The sequence below is a fragment of the Magnolia sinica genome, chromosome 16, assembly GCF_029962835.1.
Source record: "Magnolia sinica isolate HGM2019 chromosome 16, MsV1, whole genome shotgun sequence".
NCBI lineage: Eukaryota > Viridiplantae > Streptophyta > Magnoliopsida > Magnoliales > Magnoliaceae > Magnolia > Magnolia sinica.
The window spans coordinates 39,197,454-39,221,385 of NC_080588.1; the positions used below are offsets into that span (position 1 = coordinate 39,197,454).

At 41.1% G+C, this 23,932-nt stretch overlaps 1 protein-coding gene across 3 annotated transcripts in view; it reads right to left on the reverse strand.

Annotated features, from left to right (window-relative positions):
* LOC131228724 (histone-lysine N-methyltransferase CLF) overlaps positions 1-23,932 on the reverse strand; it is a 65,040-nt gene that overhangs the window by 28,324 nt on the left and 12,784 nt on the right. For 2 of the 3 annotated variants that reach the window (XM_058224575.1, XM_058224574.1), the window contains exons 4-9: positions 9,043-9,204; positions 7,053-7,137; positions 6,673-6,825; positions 6,531-6,578; positions 6,369-6,443; positions 5,497-6,230 (exon numbers count right to left, since the gene is read on the reverse strand). In XM_058224575.1, the coding sequence (XP_058080558.1) occupies positions 5,497-6,230; positions 6,369-6,443; positions 6,531-6,578; positions 6,673-6,825; positions 7,053-7,137; positions 9,043-9,204 (1,257 nt within the window). Of the gene's footprint in view, positions 1-5,496; positions 6,231-6,368; positions 6,444-6,530; positions 6,579-6,672; positions 6,858-7,052; positions 7,138-9,042; positions 9,205-23,932 lie in introns of those variants that run through there. The other variant, XM_058224577.1, reaches the window with a different exon arrangement.

Genomic DNA, 23,932 nt, shown 5'->3' on the forward strand with positions numbered 1-23,932 from the left:
AAAGAAAGGGAAAAAGATAGAATGAGAAAATGAGAGGGAACAAGGGAGAGGGGTGGAGAGGGAGCAGCACCAGAGGGGAAAGAAGAAGAATAAGAAGCAGGAGGAGGAGCTGCAGCAACGCCGCTGAAGAAGAAGAAGAAGACGAAAAGGAAGAAGAGGAACCGAAAGAGGAATCAGGTTCAGTTTTTTTTTTTTTTTCGTTTTTTTCTTTCTTTTTTTTCATTTTTTTCTTTTATGGTTACTGCTCATAACAGCCGTTTCGGTTCCATTTTTTGGACCTCCCCGTTTCGTGTAACGGTAACCATCGTTGCCGTTAAGTATCGGCCGTTACGGCTGATACGTAACCGATTTGGGACACCTTGATTAGAATAGAGCATGTAGTACACTGCAAGAGAAGAGGAAAGTGTGCACATGCACTTACATTAAAAGAGTCACTAACCACATACAATATACACTACCATTCTTTAGAAATAGATATTGATCATGCCCAACTTGTCACGAACACAATAAAGAGCATCTCGACCCAAGGACTTTGTAAGAACATCAACAAGTTGATCCCCGGATCGAACAAAAGGGGTAATGATTTCCTTATAAGCAACTTTCTCCCGAACAAAGTGACAGTCGACCTCAATATGCTTGATTCGCTCGTGGAAAACAGAGTTACGAACAATATAGATGGTCGCTTGGTTGTCACAATGAGAGAAATAAGAGTCGAATGAGAATAGTCAAGTTCTTCAAGAAGGTTGCGAAGCTATACGAGCTCACACGTCGCATGAGCCATAAGATAATCATCAATGGGGGGAGAGGATCCTGCATAACAACCTGATCTTGAACATGAAGATAATCGAAGTTTAACTCAGCTAGGAACTACATTATATGAGTATCATGCCACTGCTAATGGGCATGCTCATGACTCTTTACATTTGGAAGAATGAGGCCAATACAGGTCCAACTCACCCCACATGCCCCGAAGCGTCAAATAGTAATCTTTTAATGATCTCGAGTTTTGTTGGAACCGGCCAATTTCTTGAATAAGATGGAATACTCGTGAAAAATTATAAGACTCTGAGAACATATCATGAAGAATATCCCAAACGCCTTTAACTGAGGATAAAAACATCACTGAGTGGCTAATCAAGGAATCCATACTATTCAACAACCATGCAATAACTTGATAATTCTCCTTTGTTCAAGACTTATAGGTAGCATATGTAGAGTTTGGAGGATCATCCAAAATATATGACAACTTCTCACGGGCTCCTAAGAACACATTTACATATTGCACAGATTGAAGATAGTTGTTACCATTCAACTTACTAGAGGTTTCAAGAGACCCCATGCCAAGAGATGAGGGCCCTTTGTCATCCATAGGAGACTGCAAGTAAGAATGATTGATTCAAACAACTCTTTCTCACTCAATCCTTCAAGGAAATAAGAGATAAACCTCAAACAAATAGTAATCGTCCAAAATAATAAGAAACCCAATCAGATCTGATGCAATCGAGTGAAAAATGGCCCAGCCGCACGTCCATTTGAGGTTAAAACCCATTCAAACATGGATCTTAGGTATTTTTAAAAAAAAAAAAATCCTCCATGAGTAGCTTGGGAGGAAGATTTCTGTCCATCTTGAGCAAAGAAACTAAAGAAAAGCTTACTAATTTAAGGTAGATCAAAGAAAAACGGATGATGGGCCCGATTTTTGAATTTCTCTATTTCACCCAAAACACCAATAAAGGAGGTCCAAAAAATTCTGAAAAAATTATGACAAATCTTCTGAAATCAAGATCTATCAAACCCCTAAACTTTTATCTCAAATGGAGTACATGCGTCCATACAACACTGACGTCAGCCGTATGGCTGCTAACATCAACAAGGTGACGTGTTGCCTCTCAACTTGTTGAATATGCCTGGATTTAAGCTTTGTTACCAAGTAGAAAAAAGTTTAATGATTATAGTGTGGAGAAAAGAGGAGAAGAGTGAGAGAGAAGAAGAAGAAAAAGGAGAGTTTGGGCAAATGTTTTGTGTTAGGCTAACATTTTGTGTGTGTGTGTGTGTGTGTGTTAGGCTAACATGCCCTAACACACAATGTTTTATTTAAAATAGAGCATATAGTACACTGCAGAAGAAGAGGAAAGCATGCACATGCACTTACATTAAAAGAGCCACTAACCACATACACTATACACTAAAACTCTCTAGAATCCTCAAATCCAAAAGTTTGCAGAAGTTGAAAAGGATGCAAAAGCTTCAAGCTTCAGAGGTAACACTGAATCTATCAAACGAAGAATGGAACAAGTTGAGCAAGACATGGAGGGCTTGGATTGAGGAAGAAAGAGGGATAAAGAGAGTTATAGTTAATGTGGGGAAGAGAGTTATAGCTATTGTGAACGAGATGAAAGAAAGTGAGTTTTACTCAAAGCTAGCATGATAGGTGTAATTGCCAGTGAGGTCAACAAGGAGAATAGAAAGTTTGAAATATTAGCTCTCAGACAAGATGAGGACAAACAAGGTTCCCAATGGGATGGGTTAGTTGGTATAAGAACAATCATTCTCTTTCTGAAACTTTAGTAAATATATCAACAACGTGGTCTTCACGTCTGATACATCCCAACCTCAGCTGCTTTACCATGCAGGAAGTGGTGATTGACTTCAATATATCTAGTTGTCTTCAAAAATATATAATACGATCCCTCATTATTCCTAAAATAGAGGTATTTCTGTAGGTCAAATTTTTTTTCCAATGGCCATCTTTATAGTTTATTATCTTAATTTTGTACGAGTGGTAGGAAAAAAGTTCTGAGAGATTGAAACAAACCAAATCCCAACAAAAACCAAGAAGAATCCAAAGCAACATGAGAAGACTATGTTCATAATTCAATTAAATTTGACATTTAGATGTGAAACAATGAATACAAATAAAGGTTGGTAGGCATGTAAATATTTTATTCCTCGGTAGAAAGAGAACATAAGAACAATCAAACACAAGAAATTCAAGAATAATAACAAAACTTGGGTTCATTTTGATCATTCAAAAACTTAATAAATGATTTCCATTTCCACCTTTTAAATCCAGTAAACGGGTTTCCATTCATTATGTTTTGTGTAAGTGATGAGGACATCCGAGCACCATACGAGAAGAGGGTTGAGCCAGTCTCCTTAGGGGGCGTTTGATGCAGGGTATTAGATGGGATTAGGTGGGATAGAATTGCATTTGGTCCCCTGCAATTTCATTCAGCATTTGGAGAGGATGGGAAAGGTTGGGATTAGGTGGGATGGAATTGCATTTAGTCCCATGAAATTGCATTTGGTCCCATGCATGATTTCCATGGATTTTTAAATCCACTACACATGCGGGCCCCATATTGATGCATGCGTTCAACCATGCCATCCATCCATATACACCGTTTACACATGACATTTCGTGAATTTGGTTCGTTGATTACAATTCCATGGTCCACCAAACATAATTTTGCTTAATCCATAGCAAAATTTTATCCCAAACATGGGATTGGATGGCTACAATACCATGATATTTCCAGACATGCAATCATTGTGCAATAATGATGTTAATCCCATTTAATACCATTCAATTCCAATGACCAAACATGCCCTTATGGTTAGACAGCCATTACATGGGGCCCACTTGGCCCAATTCACATTCCTAGCCACGTTGAAGATCACACGTGCATATTCATGCATTTTTGAAGACCCTACACTGGGAAGATGCACATGAGCTGCATATCGGAACTTGATGGATACATCGGACCATTGGATTGGGTGGACATGATGATCCTACCGTTGGATCATCATCATCGGACATTTTGATCATGGACCCCCATGGGCCACGAAATAGTTTAGTTGTTTAGATTATTTACATGATTCGTTATTTTTGGTATAGCTTATATTGTGTTAACAGTAGGGAGTTAGGAACAACTTTTAATTTATTAAGCATCTTTAAGTTGAGAATCTTATCGGGAGCGTCTTTTTGTAAAAGGTCTTTTCTGATACTATAAAAGAAAAAGATGGGTAAGCCCTAATGCCAAAAAAAAAACTGTGTTTTCTCTTCTTCATGTGATTTTAAGAATACTCCATGTGATTTGGAGCTTGGGTTTGATGTGATTTCATTCCCCATTCAACGGAGGTGCGAGGCTTCCATCTATCATCTTCCTTCTCTCTTCCTTTCTATCCAAAATAGGTATTTTTCAAAAAAACTTCGTCTCTTTTCTTCCCTTCCTATCCAAGACCATCCAAGGAAGACCACCAAAATCATCTTTTTCTTCAACTTTTCATCATCCAACTTCAACCCCAACCGAAATCAACCATTGAAGACCCAAAAATCCTAGCCAACGACCCACACGTGCGAGCCCCTAGGCTAACCGTATGGACAACCGCTCAATCCTTTGATTTACCCTTGCTTCCCCATCAAAACCCTTTGATTCCCATCCATAACCCTACCCTAAACCCTACATCCCCAATTTCCTATTTTCTCCAATTTCTAAAAACCCTAATTCCAAAATCTCCAATTCCCATGAACCCTAATTTCCAAATATCAGATTTTCCCCTTCCTAACCATAATCATAAAACCAACAAATATGTCCCTTGAATGCGGAACGTGCCTATACTAAATTGGAAGTTTTATCCTTCCATTGGGCCTAGTTTTAATTGATTTATGTGATTTATTAGCATGTGGGCATGTGATTTAAGTTAAATCAGATTTTGTTTCCTAATATTTACTCTTAATTACTTGGTAGATTAACATCTTTTGTTAATTGAATTACTTTATCGACTCTTTCATAATCTCCACGTTGCATGCTAACATTAAATCATGTGTCCTACGTCAATAAGTGGATAAGGTTGTCCATGGAAATAACTGCTTTGTCAACAATACCTCTTGGACAACCATTTTCCTTAAACGTATGCTGCAGGAGCATATCTAGAAGAGGTGAGCAGTGACACTTGTATTAATGTGGCACATGTGCTTGGAACTAGAATCCTATAATAAGTGAGTTCTAAAATATGAGCATGCTCTCTCTCTTGAAATCCAGCTCATATAGTGCTTAGTTCCATGTGGAGTATAGTTGCAGTTAGGGGTGTGGAGTAAAGAACCCTTTTTTTTCAGAAGTCCTTTCCAAGGAAGTTGCATCTCACTCCCTCCCCTTATCACTTCATTCAAATTTTTGGGAAAGCTTGTCCAAGCAAGAATAATAATGCAGCCAAACACACTAAAGTCACTTGGAAATGGAAATTTATTTAATGAGTGAATTTTCCAAGCATCCAAACAAGTACTTAGTCTGCGACTTGAGTAACTAGAAGCCTGCAGATCCGCAAAACACCCATCACTAGACAATCATGTTGAAATGACACTAATATTCGACAAATTATGAACACTACGATGGGGATTGCCGTAAGTCATCAGCATATGAACAGAATCCTAGTAAATATGAATTTCTTTTTACTCCAGTCCAGTAGTTACCAACAAGGAAGAAACATGCTGACCTATTCCTTCCAAAGATCTCAACCCCTTTAGCAAAGAGGCCCTTCTCAATAGTTTTCCATGATTTATCACCACTGTGATCATGTTTACAGATGTTTTCATCAACAAACTCTTCTTTTCTGTAGGTTTCATCATAACCTTTAACAGGTGAATCCTTTGTCACCTCATTAAGTGGTTCATTATGAACTTCAACGAATACTGAACTGTGATTATCCTGGAGTTGCAATTCCTTCCTTCGAGATTTTCTAGCAATTGGAGATTTCATGACTTTTCTCTCTGAAGAACTAGCATCTTTACTTCCCTTGCGTGAGTTAGATCTAAGTTTCATATCTCTAGGCCAAATACATCCACTCATAGAATCAGAGTCAGAAGCCACCATTTTCTTCTGTCGCTTGCGTATGCAAACAAGAACTCGCTCAGCTACTCTTTTGTTGTTTCTTTTGAGAACTCCACATTTGCCAGCGAACTTAACTTTTGAGGGAGATGAAGAGTGATGAATGGAAGCATTGTCCTGCCGAGGCCTTATTTCCGACTCGCTGCTTTCAGACATAACTCTCGCATTTGAAGAAGCGCTTTCGCTCTGATGAGACTTTGTTCTCCTTCCAGCAGTAGAACCAGTAGCCTTCTTTCTTGGCGATGGCTGACCCCCAGCACTACCAGATGAAATGATTAGTTTACGTTCAAAATCATCGGGCACAGTAGAGCTGGCTGCAGTAACACTTTCTGACTTCAAGGCCTGGTACAAGAGGAAAGTTGAAGCTACATGAATAAATATGGAAAATCTGTGAGTGTCACATATAATTTATTGACGAGTTTAAGAATGTCTACAAGGCAGAGTTGTGGTAGGCAAGTTATCGTAATAATCAAAAAGTACCAGGCGATAGCAATGGATGCCACATGGTATGCCCTTTTCCTCATCCGAATGGCTCCATGGAAGTTGTTTCTCTGCCTAATGATATCAATGGGAGACAACAAAAGTTTTAAGTCCTGAAGCTATAAGGATGCTTCCCTTCAGTTAAATAGACAGTCAACTTACTGGAAAAACAAGATCTTGAGAGCATCCATGTAATCTGCAATCAAATACCTGTAAAATTAAACAGAAGAGCATCACAAAAATATGGAAATCATTGAGAAGATGGAAATCACTCAAAATATAATATGTATGTGCTGGGTCTTACAAGACATCTCCGACAGAATAGATTATCAAATGAATCCAGAGCTGCATCCAGATCTTTATCGACAAATCCATCTCCAATTTGCATATCAGCTTCAAAACCCCCCTTCTTAATGCATCGTGGAGTTTTCTCCCTCGTAAGACTTTCATATCTTGCCTGTATAAGATGTTTGATGTTGTTTCATACCTCTGTAAAGCCAGCACAAAATGAATGGGAAACAGCTAAACCCAAGTTTACACTGGACGTTCTTATCAGAAACGCATCACAGAAAAGTAAACTGGGCAAGGAAACTAACATGGCCATTTCATATAACAAACAGTCAGTAAATATTGTGCATCAGCTAAGACGACTGCATGATCAACTTGACTGCTCAACTGACGTACCTTGATTTCGCAAGGTCTTCTGGAAAAATATAGCCCCAGTGAATCAAGCACAGTATCAGACGAACCAACTTCTTGGATGGCCATTCTGAAATTCCACATTCAAAGGACAATGTAAATGTCTGTCATATAAGAAACCTTTTTTTTCCTTTTGATATGTATGTAAGAAAGAGACCTTTACAAATATGTTTTATAAATGTTGTCTAACAAATGTTTCTAATGTTAAATACAAGAACTTACGTGACCACATGTCAGTTAAAATTTCTACAAGAGAGGTTGAGTAACTAAACTATTTCACAATAATTGAAAAAGTGTGGCAAGCAAACAATACACAACTACTTTAAAACAACAGAGCATGAAATAAAAGCATCGTAAAGTCAATAGTGTGGACCTATACTGGGAAGGACTCGATGTCGAAAGAGTATACAATCAACTGCCAAAAGCTGCCCAGAAAATGTACCAAAAACATAGCAAGAAAACAATTGACATGTTATCCAGCACTCAAATCCTCTAACTCCACAAATGTTGATTACATGTGTTTCTGTGAGACTTTTGAAGAAAAATCCATCTATCACTGTAACCCCCTGACTCTTTCTTTTGATGGTGGCAAGCACGAGATGGAAGTGGAGGCGTTCCATGGCATTTATGAAGAGTTTAAAGATGACAGTCTAACTTGTACGTAATGTGTCCTTTTGATGGTTGCAAGCACAAGGTGGAACTGGAGGCATTCAATGGTTATTATGGAGTTTAAAGATGACAGTAACTTTTATGTAACGTCTTCGTGAACTGTGATTCACAATTGTGAATTTTGTTCACCTAGTTCATTAATCATGAACTTAGTTATTAAATTTAAGGGCACTCAACATTTTCGTATTATTATGCTGGTGATAGGGTATATTTGGATGTGCCCCAGAGATCTGGACCAGGCAGATTGCTTTTCCCCCTAATTATTATGGTTCAAGGTAAGAAACTGACAACAATTCAGAGCAGAAAAAACACAAACTTGGATTCCTCTACCATAGCTTCAGATTTCCGAGTCACCCCAAGTGAGCAGCTGCTTTATTGAAGTGCTCCTGCTGAAATATATACCTCGGAAAATATGTGAGTGTACCTCACTACATCCAAACACCACCTTATTTAACCGAACGTAAAACAAGTTAGGCTTCTCACTTTATTGGGGTACATGTTGAACTAGTCTAATAATAATTAAGAACATTTTGCAACTGTTTAGCAAAACTAAAAAGTTCAGACAAATCGCTCAAACACTTGATGGCATTCAAGTTAACCTGGACACAAGCCCTCAACAAAACCCAGATGACATTCAAGTATTTGGAAACTTCATCGTATTTTATTGAATGGTTAAAGTGCGGTGCATTGCTAACCCGGTGCTTCTGCAGAAATTTCCAGGAAACAGGTTGATCTTGGTCGGCCAATCACAGCAGATTAAATTTTAGGGCTGACAAGTTTCTTTTAACTTCATGAAATTTTATTGAATGGTTAATGCGTGGTGGCTGGTGCACTGCCACCAAAGTGCTTCTACAGAAATTTCCAGGAAAATAATAAAAAACTATGATTGATCTTTGTGGGCCAATCACCACAGATAAAATTTTAATTCAATTGTCTTGCAAACCGCATGGTATATGTGCCACAACATGTTTAATTTGCAATGTGTGCCACAATCATAATTTTTTTTCTGGATCCCAACTTCTGAATAAATCTATCCATCACCTCAAGGAACATGGTGATGATGCCCTGCCAAGGGATCATCTTCACAACTGTATGAGCAAAAACGATAATACAAAGACCTCAAGATTTCATCTCATGGTTATCATGCAACAGTAATAATAAATTGATAATATAGCAAAGGACAATTGTGAAACATCCTGTCCCACCATGCCACAATAAGGAACATATCAAACATTATAAGCAAAAAGGTAGAAAATGAAAGCAGAATGACAAAATTTGTCAAGTCTTTATTTATGGTTATACCAACCGAAGAATATAATCTTCACAATCCCCAAATTCTTTCTTTTCTTCTTCATCCTCGACAACTTCCTCTTCACTGTCACTGCAAATTAGAGCCTCCCCACCAGTTTGATCATAATAAATTCTCCTTCGGCCAACAACAGACTGATCCTCTGTCATTCTTTGATTTCTGCAACAATTATATTTTGAGACCACTAAATCCAGCTTTATAAACATAAATAAAATGCAGAACTACTTAAAAGCTAAACTAGCCAGAGAATACAGTCCTGCTCATATTTAAACAGACAGAACAGAATCCCCTTTCAAAACACATGTGCAAGACCGCATACTGGTCAAAATTTCAAATACTCACAAGATACTAAACAAGTCTTTTCCATGTATTTGAAAAATCTTTTTTTTTTTTCTTTTTTTTGAAGACACAGGGTGTCCCCACCTCTTTTTTGAAGTAAGACTAATCCCTGCGGATACACGCAATCACCCACAACCACATGTATCGGGTAAAGCCAGGGAGGGGAATCGAACCCTCACCTATAGGGAGCAAACCTACGGTGAAGACCATTCGCCCAAACCTCGTTGGGTATTTGAAAAATCTATTTGATTCAGTATATGATGCTGAACGGCAGAAAATTCAAGCTTTTCGTGAGAGATCAATCTTTTAGTGTGCCTGACGCAGGACAGCATAAATTTGATAAAAAGTTTGCAAGTTTCAACAATTTTTCCAAGAATAAAACATTGTAAGAGATCAATCTTTTAACAGAATTGAAGAACCCTTCAAAAGGAAGATTTATTTTCCCTTTTTACATTCTTGTATTCATTTTGTTAAATTGCATGTTATATAGCAAGAGAAGATGGCCGCAAAATTCAACTAGTGGATGAAGGCAAAAGAAAAGTAGGAGCACGATGAAACTATCATTATAACACCATATGATTTCCGGCCCCAAATGGGATGATTAGCACTTTGTGACAAAAATGGATGGTTCAATTTGTTGATGAGACATTTTTCCACAAAGAATCTTGACTGTCGATTGTATAGGCTATTGATTGCATGGTTAGAATTATCTCATTACTGTGCAATTTGCATGGTGGCACAGGAAATGTGGCTGGACCTAATGGATAGTCCATATTGATTAACTTGACAGTTCATGTGTCGCTGTGCAACTTGGAGCACTAAAATCATAGTGACCTGGTAGTATTGGATCATCATCATCTAAGACTTATCCTAATTAATTGGGATCGGCTACATGAATCTTGTTCAGTTATACCATAGCTCATCGTGTCTTTTCTTACTACTCCATCCACATCCTTTTGGGCCTTCCGCTTTCCTTTTTAGAGCCCTAAAACTGTACCCACTCATTCTAACCAGCAGTTCTTGGTCTTCCGTTGCGGTATCGGTGGGCGTAACGGTGCCCACCGTAACCGATACGGAAATGCCCCATATCGGCCAATACGGGGTGTGTAACAGTGCAAAAAAAAAAAAAAGGTCAAAAAATAATGGAAAAATATCCATTAAATCCGGAATATTCTAAATATTCCAAATATGCATTCATTTATAATTTGGAACATGTTTATGGTGGTGTAACGGTCCACTCTTTGATAAGAATGCTATATCGGGTTGTCTGATGGATTTATGAACCTGACGACCTGGAATTAACTGCAAACCTTTTATATTTAGTTTTCTAACTATATAATATCTATATATATTTACTATAATGACTGTAATACCAAAACATCTTATATTTTCAAGTTTTCCTTTTATTTATAGTGCTAGTGCATTGCATACTTCGTGACTCACATACATTTCATTTCAATATATAGAGTTTAGGGACTTTTGTATCCTATTATGTAATTCATATACCTAACAATTTGATATCATTTTCCTCAATAGAACTTTATTAAAATAAAATTAAAATTAAATTGGGGTAAATAGTGTCGTCAATTTGGGGCTAATTAGGGGACCGTTTGATGCCCTAAACTAGCCTCAAATTAATGCAATCTATTGGCACTTATCCCACAAATGGATTGGTGGACATTTATTGGACAGTGAAAAACGAAAAATATCAAATGGTCCTATTTCAAAAAATAAGTGTCTGCAAACTAATAGTGAAAATTGTTCAAACAATTTAATTTTGGGATTGTGACTTAGCAACAATGGTCCCAAATTTTAATTGGTTAATTTTGAGTTGATATATACCTCATGTATAAATTTTTTGGGCCATGTACGTGGGCTTCACTCGATTATATATTATATATACATGCCATCCATTTTGTCAACTCATTTAAGGGTATTGGAAAAAAATGACGTAAATCCAGATCTCAGGTGGACCACTAGTGGGCCAGGCAGGCCACCTCGATGTATTTGTATATCCATGCTGTCAATCCGTTTTGCCAACTCATTTTAAGGCATGGTCCAAAAATTAAGCTAGATCTAAATCTTCGGTGGACCACTAGTGAGCATGCCTTTAAAAGTGGGGCCGACCTCAATGCATTTGTTGTATATCCATGTGGTCCATCCTTTTTGCCTACTTATTTCAAGGCATGGATCAAAAAATGAGGCTGATCCAAATCTTAGGTGGATCACAAAATAAGGATTTAATTCCCACCATTAAAAATTTCTTAACACATTTTATTTTGGGATCAGGCTATTATTTGTGTTCTCCCTTCATCAAAGCGAGGTCCATGTGAACTCATCAACAGGATTAATGGAAAATAAACATTATAATGGGCCCTTATTAGATTTTAACAGTGGGCATTCAATCCCAATTGCGTGATCCAATTGAGATTTTGATCCCTTCATTTCAAGGATCATGCCTTAAAATGAACCTGAAAAATTATGGATGGCATGGATTTACTATACATAAATCAAGGTGGGCCCCACCCCACATAATAAAATAGTGCGTGTGCATTATGCAGCGTACACTGTAGAGTAAAAAAAAAAAACTGCGTGGTCCATTCGTTTTTTCTGGAAAAAGAAAAAAAGAGGGAAGGAAATGAAAAGAAAAGAGGGAAAGAAGAGGGGAACGAAACAAGAGAGAGAGAGAGAGAACAAGGAGAAGCCGCAGCAGTGCCGAAGTAGCCGCAGTAGCAGCGCCGTAGCCCAATAATAATAATAAGAACAAGAATAAGAAAAAAAAAAGGTATGTTTTTTTTCTTTTTCTTTTTTCATTTTTTCCATTTTTCTTTAGGATTATGGCCTGTAACGTTTGTTATGGTACCATAACGGCCGTTATGGGTCGTAACGGCCGTTACAAACCCAAAAAATAGAGTTGCCCCGTTTCGGGGCCATATCGCATAACGGTTGATACCGTTACCGTTACGTATTAGCCGTTATAACCGATTTTGAATACCTACTTGCACATGACAAACCATCTAAGTCTACTGTTCCTTGGCTTATTACCTATGAGTGTTACTCCTTAGTTCAATTGAATGCATTCATTTCGAATTCTATCCTTCCTCGTCTTGCCACTCATCCATCTCCACATCCTCGTTTCCACTATACTCATCCTATAAACATGTTGTTCCTTAGCTACCCAACATTTTGTCCCATAAAGCATGGCTGGTCTTATAGCTATCCTATAAAATTTCCCTTTGAGTGGTACATGACGATATAGCTATGTATCAGTTTCTTGAACTTCAACACATGCATGTTAATAGGCTTATGTTTAACACAATAGAGACACAAGTGAACCAATCAATATGACCTGGTTAACCAATGAGCAACCTCAGATCAGCCATATAGATCCAGGACCAAAGTGGTCAGAGTAGCCTAAAGGTTTGACCAATCACCTGCTTTTGGTGCACCACTAGTACCATACTTTTAAGTCAATTATGTGAGAATTCCACAATTAGCACAATTTCCCAACTGCTCAATGGTTAACCCACCTCATCGACGGGCCATGGACTAAAAATTGCATTGACTGGAATTTGATAATCCCCATTAATTGTAGCCTGAACCATTCCCAGTAGTGGTAACAATACAAACAAGACTGCATTCAAAAGGTGGTTTGGAACATCCAATCAACGCAATTTTCAGTATATGGACCATCCTAGAGGTGGCTTATCGATCGAACATTACAAATTGTCGAGAATGTAGTAATCAGAGTATTTTCATTTCAAATGATTCCAAAATCCCTTGATATTGTAGAGATCTTCCAGATCTTGAGTTGTAATCCTATAGATTTAGTAGGGTTCTAGATACTCAAAATCTTGAAATCTAAATAATTAGATTTAGAAGATTTCTAGAATCCTCCAAGATATTATAGAAATTTCCTAAATGGATTATTTTTATAAGTAAATCTCCAAGATGGAATTGAGAAGTCAGTAAAATACTACTCTCATGTACTCATTCGAATAAAGTAGTACATTTCTTCTTCTATTTCCTTATGACGTTTCTCTTTTTACCAACAATTACTATGCATTTGATCATGGCATCAAAGCGGTATTGTGGGTAACATCATCATGTCACCATCATCTTCATTTCAATTCCATCATCGCCCTATCATTCTCATCACCATCATCTTCATTTTAATTCCATCATTCCCCTATCATTATCATCGTCATCATATCCACGTCACCACCATCATCTTCATCTCCATGCCAGTGATGCAACTTGGTTGTCTCCCAGACAATATCCAGACTTTTCATCCAAACAATGTTATCCTCTTAGGGTTTGGTGTTATGGCAAATTTTTGGGCCCGAATTTGAGCCTTATTGATGAATGGAGACAAGAAAATTAGAAAATCTGAGCGGCACATCTAAAGCATGGATGGTTTATGGAGAAGATGGTGAACGGCGTGGATTAAACATATACATCAAGATGGGGTCCACGGCTGGGACGCCCCCCACCCACGTGTGCATGGTTGATGTGAGGGGTGCTCCCAACCCCACCGTCGCCTCTGGTGTGGTCCACCTGATGATTAGATCGTCCTGATTTTTGGGCTCCACAGCTAACGTGTGCCGGGAGAAAAATGGATGGCATGGATCTAAGAAATACATCACAGTGGGTCTTATGAGTGGAAACCCACTCTCCCAACTCATGTAGAGGGCATCAATGACGCTAGGCTTTTCAGTCTGTTGGTTTGTTATGGTGTGGACCACCTAAGATATGGATTGGCTTAAGCTTTGGGCTCAATGGCCAAAATGGGATGGAGAATTTGAAGGACGGAGCGAATGAAACGTGTGCATCATGGTGGGGCCCACGAGTGGAGGCCCCATTCTTCCTCTATGTATTGATGGCGTCTGGATGCTAGACTGTTCCAGCGTCTCTGATGCTGAGAACGTCCAGCGTCTGGACTTCTTTACTATATATATTTTCTTGAAATGGACATGTGGGTGGGATCCACGTAAGAGATCTGAACCGTCCATCAAATTGACCAACTCAAGGCGGCCCCAAGAAGCCTTAGATCAATTCATTCTTAGCATTATACACCATCCAAGTATGCATGATCTAATAAATAAGTTAGATGGAAAATAAATATCATGATGAGCCATACAAGGTGGTCCACGCTGTGATAGCATGCGGAGCATGCTCTCCAACAGCGTGGCTGACTTGTGGGCCCTATAACATTATCAAAGTTAAAGAATGGAAAGTGGATGGAAAGAAGAAGCAAGGGAAGGAGATCCGGCCATCAGGGTGGGCCTCCGCCACTATGGGGTCCACCATACAATCTATACATGATCAAGGTGGGTCCCACTCTTGTGGGCCTACCCAAATGGGAAAATCACAAAGAAATTGAGGGTTAATGCACTCACAATGAAGGATGAACGGATGGATCGGCTTGAATTGGCGATTGGACGATCCACCAAGCTCCTAGGCAAGTATGGATGGTGTGGATTGGCACAAAGGGAAGTAATCTCCCCTCTCTCTAAAATGCTTGAAAAAAAAATGAAAGAAATCCATAGGTAGGTGGGGGGTTTTTATTGTTGGGGATTTTTGGGTAGAGGAAAATAAAAAAGAAGAGTAAGGGTAGAAAAGGGAAGAAAAGTTGGGAGAAATGATGGCTTTGGTAGGGTAGGGGTGTAGCCTATGACTTTAGGGAAGGAGAGAGAGTGATGGATTGATGGGTTGCTTGATTGGACAACCTTGGGTTTTGTGCAAGCGCGGCCCACCTCGGATTGTGCCAAAATTGCATCTTCTAATCTAGGGGTCACAATGGGGCGTGTTGCGCGGCGTTGGAATCGTAGCACCCGTGTGGTCTCTAAGGTACAAGTCTCGGAGTATTGCAATACTAAAATAGGGTTGCGATCAAAACTCGTCGATCCGGTCTACCGTGAACATGCCGTTGTCTAAGTAGAAGCATACAGAAGGTCTCGCGAGGCTATGGGTCTCACAACTCTCCCCTCCTAACAAAAAAATTCCATCATCGAAATTTACGCTATAATCCAAACTAGACAAAGCTCATAAAGGAAGGGAAATCATATCACTATATATATAATCACAAATACAACATATGAATATAATCAAACATTAAAAAGATGAGGATAACGCTCGCGAATCTCAGCCTCTTGCTCCCAAGATGCCTCATCCACACTATGGTGGCCCCACTGAACCTTCACTAAGGGAATGACCCTGGTACGAAGAACCTGCTCCTTCCGATCAAGAATACGAACCGGCTGCTCAATGTAAGAAGCAACCTCACGAACCTCTAACGACTGTCAGTCTATCACAGGAAGCACTTCTGACCCACACTTCCGCGACATAAAAACATGGAAAACGTTATAAACGCCAGACAGTTGAAGTGGCAAGGCAAGCCGATATGCCATAACACCAACATGCCCAGTGATCTCAAAGGGTCCAATAAACCTTGGCGCAAGCTTCCCCTTGGCTCCAAAACAAAGTACACCCTTCATGGGTGAGACCTTGAGATACACATGGTCCCCAATGACAAACTCCAAGGGATGACGCTAACGATCTGCAAAACTCTTCTGTCGGCTCTGAGCTGTACGCATCATCTGCCTAATAATATCGATGGCCTCTGATGTTCTCTGCACAAGCTCGGGACCTAAGAGACAGCGCTCTCCAACTTCGGTCGAACAACTCGGGGATCTGCAAGGTCTGTCATACAGCACCTCAAAGGGAGCCATGCCAATAGTCACCTGGTAGCTATTATTATATGCAAAATCAGCCAAACACAGATGCTCATCCCAATTACTCGAGAAATATGTCTCACAAGCCTGAAGCATATCCTCAAGGATATGGTTGACCCTCTCGATCTGACCGCCAATCTACAGATGATACGCGGTGATGAACTTCAAGGCAAGCTACATCGCCTTTTAGAAACTCCTCCAAAACTGGGATGTGAATCTCACATCTCGGTCAGAAACGATCAAAACCGAGACATCGTGCAGTCTTACAATCTCATCGATAAACAATTCAACAAGACAGTCCAAAGGACAGGTCATACATATCGCAAGAAAATGTGCCAACTTTGTCAGACGATTAACGACAACCCAGATGGCGTCATGACCGCATTGAGTCCTTGTCTGTGTCACGTGCTCCCTCTTCTATGACGGGACACTCAACGACTGCAAGGAACCTGGAGGCCTCTCATGATCGGCCTTGACACGTTGGCATGTGTCGCACTCGGCCACAAATAGCAATCTAACGCTTCTTCCCAGCCTAAAAATATTGCATCCTTGTATTGCGATACATCTTGGTGGAGTTGGGGTGGATAGTAAACCTCGATCGGTGTGCCTCAATCGTAAGATCTCTACACAACTCTAGAATATCCAGGACACACAACCGCCCTCTGAAACAAAGTCCACCATCAAACCCAATCTGCCAATATATCTGACCATCGGTCGCGGCCTCTGCTCGGTAATCCTGCAACGTCCGATCTACCTATTGAGCCTCAATCACCCTTGCGATAAGAGAGGGTTGAATCGACAAGCTCGATAACTGAATGATGGAAGATTGTAGGGTCAACTCAAAGTCAGACTCAGCAACACCCTCAAGCATCCTCCACTCTTGGACCATCTAATGTGCCACCAAGCCCCGTGGCTAACAGCTAAGGGCATCCGCCACTACATTAGCCTTGTCAAGGTGGTACTGAATATCGAAATCACAATCCTTCAAGGACTTCATCCAATGCCTCTGCCTCATGTTCAACTCAAACTGCGAGAAGAGATACTTCGGGCTCTTATAATCAGAGAAGAGCTCGAACCTAACCCCATAAAGATAGTGCCGCCACACCTTCAGTGCAAAGACAACTGCGGCTAACTCCAGATCATGTGTGGGGTAGTTCTGCTCATGTACCTTGAGCTAGCGAGACACAAAGGCCACAGGCTTCCTGTGCTGCATCAGGACAACACCCAAACCAATATGCGAGACATCTGTAAAAACCATGAATCCTTCAATCCCAGAGGGGAGAGTAAGGACTAATCCGAACGTAAGACGGTCCTTCACCTCTGCGAATGCTCGCTCACATGCGTCACTCCAAACGAACTCAGTGCACTTCCGGGTTAACCTGGGCAACAAAGCTACAATACAGAATAATCCTTCAATGAAACGTCGATAATAGCCCGCTAACCGAAGCAAACTACGGATCTTGGACGTGTTCATGGGCTGACCCACTGATGCACAGCATCAATCTTTGAAAGATCTACTGCTACGCCCTACCTTGTCACCACGTGACCAAGGAACTTCATCTCCTCCTACTAGAACTCGCACTTCTCTAGCTTCGCATAGAGCTTGTGTGCACGAAGGGTCTACAAGGTGATCTCCAAATGTTGCCTATGCTCCTCCCGGGTCTTTGAATATATCAGAATGTCGTCGATGAATATTACAACAAACTAATCAAGATACAGACAGAAGACCTTCCATACGCTTCCACTTCGACAACGGCATGTTCCCGACAGACCAGATCGACGAGTTTTGATTGCGGCCCTATTTTAGTACAGCAATACCCCGAGACTTGTACCCTAGTGATTGCGCGGACGCTACGATTCCAACCCCGCACGACACACCCCATTGCGACCCCTAGATTAAAAGTTGCAATTTTGGCACATTCCGAGGTGTGCCGCGTAATGCACGCGTGGTCACTTGCACAAAACCGAAGGTTGTCTAATCAAGCAACCCATCAGTCCATCACTCTCTCCTTCCCTAAAGTCAAAGGCTACACCCCTACCTTACCAAAGCCATCATTTCTCTCAACTTTTCTTCCCATTCTACCCCTACCCTACCAAAACCATCATTTCTCCCAACTTTTCTTCCCATTTCTACCACTACTCTTCCTTTCTATTTCCCTCTCTACCCAAAAATCCCCAATAATTTAAAAAAAAAAAAAAAACCCACCTACGTATGGACTTCTTTCATTTTTTTTTTCAAACATTTTAGAGAGGAGAGAATTGAGGGAGATTACTTCCCTTTGTGCCAATCCACACCATCCATCCTTGCCTACGAGCTTGGTGGACCGTCTAATCGCCAATTCAAACCAATCCATCCATTCATCCTTCATTGTGAGTGCATTAACCCTCTATTTCTCTGTGATTTTTCCATTTTAGTAGGCCCACAAGAGTGGGACCCACCTCGATCATGTATAGATTGTATGGTGGACCCCATAGTGGCAGGAGCTCACCCCGATTGTTGGGTCTCCTTCCCTTGCTTCTTCTTTCCATCCACTTTCCATTTCTTTAACTTTGATGATGTTGTGGGGCCCACAAGTTGGCCACATTGTTGGAGAGCATGCGGAGCATGCTCTCACAGCGTGGACCACCTTGTATGGCCCATCATGATATTTATTTTCCATCTAACCTATTTATTAGATCACGCATACTTGGATGGTGTATAATGCTAAGAATGAGTTGATCCAAGGCTTCTTAGGGCCGCCTTGAGTTGGTTAATTTGATGGACGGTTCAGATCTCTTACGTGGACCCCACCCACATGTCCATTTCAAGAAAATATATATACAGTAAAGAAGTCAAGATGTTGGACGTTCTCAGCATCAGAGACGCAAGACGTTCTCAGCGTCGGAGACACTGGAACAGTCCAGCATCCAGATGTCATCAATACATAGAGGAAGAATGAGGCCTCCACTCGTGGGCCCCACCATGATGCACACGTTTCATTCGCTCCGTCCATCAAATTCTCCATCCCATTTCGGCCATTGAGCCCAAAGCTTAAGTCGATCCATATTTTAGGTGGTCCACACCATAGCAAACCAACGGACTGAAAAGCCCAACATCATTGATGCCCTCTACATGAGCTGGGAGACTGGGTTTCCACTCAGGACCCACTGTGATGTATTTCTTAGATCCACGCCATCCATTTTTCTCCTGGCACATGTTAGCTGTGGAGCCCAAAAATCAGGACGATCCAACCATTAGGTGGACCACACCAGAGGCGACGGTGAGGCTGGGAGCACCCCTCACATCAACCATGCACACGTGAGTGGGGGCATCCCAGCCGTGGACCCCATCTTGATGTTTATGTTTAATCCACGCCATTCACCATCTTCTCCATATGATTTTTTGCCATGGGCCGAAAAATGAGCCATATCTGAATCTCGAGTGGACCGCACGGAGGGGAACAATTCCTGTATGTTGAAACCTTCCAAGGCCCACTGTGGAGTCCCTGTTAGTCCAAACAAGCGTAAATCAAGGCCATTAGGCTCCAATCCATCTAGCGTACACGGTGGACAGGTCAAATTATCCACTTGGGGCCCACCTTAATGTTGTGTCCAAACAAAAATGCATATATATATATATATATATATATATATATATATATATATATATATATATGTTATCAGAGGGTGGTGGACGCCCAACAGGGGTGTGGATTGTGGCCGAACTCATGGGACCCCCATGATGTATGTGATTTATCCACTCCGTTCATCCGTCTTTCCAGATCATTTTAGTCCATGGGCCAAAATTTCAAACTGATCAAATCTCAGACGAACCGCACGGAAGGAAATAATGTCTAGTTATTGAAACCTTCCAAGGGCCACTGTTGGCGCCCTGCTCATCCAAACCAGTCCCAGTCAGAGCCAATTGGACTGCTCTCGAGTTGGCCCATCCGATAGACGGATCAAATCGTCTGTATGGAGCCCATCTCGATAGTGGAATATATATATATATATATATATATATATATATATATATATATATAATTAAAAACCAAACAGCCAACAACAGCTGGCGCTGTTGCCAACGTCCAGAGGGTGGGCAGACGCCCGACAAGGCATGGAGTGGGGGCCCACTCGTGGGACCCACCATGGTGTATGTATTTCATCCATGCCGCCCATCTAGTTTGCCAAATCATTTTACACTAGGAGCCTAAAAATCGGGCTAATCCAAATCTCAAGTGGAACGCGCCGCAGGAAACAATAAGGATTAAGGACAACGACATCTATTGTTGAAACCTTCCTTAGCCCCCTCTGATGTTTGTTTGCCAACTCACCAGGGACTATGAGGCCCATTTTAAGGTCCCATAAGAGGGATTTGTTGGCAACCCTACCGTCCATCTTGGTAGGGGCGTGGGGCTTGGATTTGAGTGGGCCCATCATGAAACTAGAAGTGGTTGGGCACCTGCCTTTGAAAATCTTCTTAGGATCACTGTAATGTTTAATTGTTATCCAACCTGACTGAGGGGCCCGCCATGGTTCCACATTGATATATATATTTTATCCAAACCGTATATTTGTTTTGTTAGCTCCTTTATATGTGCAGGCCCAAGTATGGGGCTAATTCTAGTCTCAAGTAGGCCATGCCACATAGACATTTACATTACTAGTAGGGCATGTCGTCCGAGTTCCACTCTCTGTATATGACGTGCCAAATAAGGTCGATTATCACTTGATATGTCTAATAACATGTTAACGTACTTGGCCTGATAGGACATACTAATAACATGCTTAATGTAATGGTATCATGCCCAGTTAGAGGTGAGCAGGATCCGACCTGACTTGTCGGATCCGACTCAACCGAACCGGTCGAAAACCGATCTGACCTGAACCGAAAGCCAGGGTCAGGTCGGATTGAGTAGACCCACTCAGATCCAACACCAAATCGAGTCGAGTTCGGGTCATGTAGCAATTCGATCCGATCCGATCCGGACCGGAATCGTGTAGTATAAAGTCAAATTTTACACCTTTTTTTTACCTTTACCCTTCTTCTACCCAAACCCGAACCCTAACCCTACCCACAGCCCGAGCCGACTTCCTCTCCTTCCCTCCTCTCTCCTCCTTGCTCTCCCTCTTGCCCTCCTCTCCTTCTTTCTCTCCTCCTTTCTCTCCCTCTCTCTCCTGATTTCCCTCCTCTCCTCCTTTATCTCCCTCTCTCTCCCGATTTCCCTCTTGTTTCCTTCCTAGCACGAGAGTCTCTAGCTCGGCTTAACTCAGCCCAATCTAAATCGACCGGACAAGCTCAACTCAATCCGACTCAGTTTCCCTGACTGAGTCGGACTCAGTTCGGGTCAAGCCAACAAGGAATCGGTTCGGATCGAGTCAGCCCTGCTTCGTTCTCAAATCGGATCGAGTTTGGGTCAAGTACTTGCAAAAACCGGATCGAGTCAAGTTGGACCTAATCCGGTCCAACTCGACTTGATGCCCACCTCTATGCCCAGTTATATACCCATACGCATCATTTATATGCATGTTATGGATGACGATTGATCATAACATACGCCTTTTGGCTTGAGATACTTAGGGGACCCTATATGAGATGGGGTTACACATGATAGCACAATACACAAAGTTTGGTGCATGACTTCGATGGTATGACTCATGCATTTCGTATCTTGCATGTCACGATCACACTACACCCTAGCAACATCAGGATTGTGGCCTCCACAAGCATATCATGGATGGCTGAATTGGATACCGAAAGTATATGTTCTAGCATTATAACGCTATGGATGTCCTTGGGTGAAAGTCCCTAAACCCTTGTGGTACCAATAGGATGCTTCAACGTTAAGACCGAGTAGATAACTTGAACGCCTGAGTGCTAAATACCAGTAGGTCGCGTCTCCCACCGTATCGTGGTCGGTTAAAAAGGGGTGTGACCTTATCCACCCGAGGGTAGTGGGTTGTAAGCTAGGTTGAGTCTGACCAGCTCGTAAAAAAGTTCGCTATCAACAAGCTGGGTGGGCATTAGCATACCATTGGCAAGGCGGATAGTGAGGTCTCTTCCACTCACTTGGTCATGTGCATGATGGGGTGGCAACCAGTGTTAGAGTATACTTGACCTCAATGATGTTTCCAGATACAAACTGTACTGATATGTGGACTAGTTAAGAATTGGTATATTTTGTTGCATCCCTAGCATATGACATTCGGCTACATAGGCATTGCATTGCATAGCCTTGGCATGGCTAACAGCATTCATGGATTTGGCAGTTTAGCCCTTCATCATCTTCCACATACTCTGATATCTGTATTATTGTCATATGCATTGTGCACGCACACAAGCACTCTACTGAGCTTCGTAGGAAGCTTATTCGTGTTTGTTTACACTGCAAGTAATGCTAGAGCGTATCAATAGCATTGAGCCCAAAGCATGAGCCTTTTCCTTTGAGTTTTGACTACATCTTGTATTTCTCTTTTCAGCATTGTACTCAAAGATTATATTAGTGGATATGTGGTGATGATATTATTTTGTGACTTGGGTACACTTGTGGTTATGCTCCTTTAAAAAAATAATAATAATAATAATAATAAAACCTGAAAATCCTCCTTGTAGGATCCCAAGATCGGAACGTGGCGCATGGGGGCTAGGATCTGAGAATGGGGTACTACGGAGGCTGTCGACTCCAGATTCGACAGCTGAAAATTTCGTGAGCATGGTTCCCGAGTTTGGGGCGTGACAGTTTATGGATGTCTTTTTCATCTCCAATGAATGGAACATTTTCCTTTGAGTTCTTCCTGTTCTCATAATCATATGATTCAAAGAATGTAAGATGCCAGTTGGCAGCTCTAGCAGCGATGACAAAATTAAGATCTCTATGAAAAGCAGTCAAAAAGATCATCCTGGGGTAATCATTACCACCATAAAACTTGAGGGGAAAATTTACTTGGAATGGTCTTACTCCGCTAAAATGTTAATTGGATTTGAACAAAACATGGGATTATTACCAATGAGTTAACACGAAAGAGCTGGTTGTACATAATGCATCCCATTATGACTGGGAAAGTGATAATTTAACAGTGATGCCTTGGCTCCTCCGCTTTATGCAGCCAATATCAGTTGTGGGTTGTCATTTCTAAGGACTTAACAGCGATATTATGATTCATCTACCCTATGCAGCCCAATATCAGTCATGGGTTATGGTTGCCAGTATATGCTCTCACAGTGGAATGACTGGGCCCAGAATTACCAATTGCATTGTAACATAGCAAATATGTAGCAACAGGAGATATCTGTTGAGGGATATCTTGAAGCATGGAGGTAGAAATGGGAAGAATTAGATCAGTATTAAGGATCAACCCACTACTGCTAATCCCAATGATATCAAGAAACAATCAACACAAAGAAGAATTTTTGAGTTCTTGACAGGTACCCTGATTTTGAGTTACCTAGAGTACAGGTTCTTGGAAAGGATTCCCTATCTTCCATACAATTTTTCTATAATTACATTAGAGGAGAAGTGAGTCAAAGGGCTGCTTCCATGGGCTTCAACTATAGTGTGATTCCAAGGAGATCAGCTCTTGTAACTAACTCAAGACCACCTAGAGTGGGTGGTTCTGGAAGGGGACAAAATCATGCTTCTCTCTCTGCCATGGAAAAGGGAAAACTGAAATGTACTCGTTGTGGGAAATGAAGGCACATCAGGGAGCAATATTGGGACTTAAATCCTCACTTGCACCAGAGATTGAAGAATGCTGTGGCCAACATAGTTTCCCTTGAGGAGTAACCTTCTACTGGTGTCCAAAAATCAGACCCAATGACCAAGCTATCGTTAAAC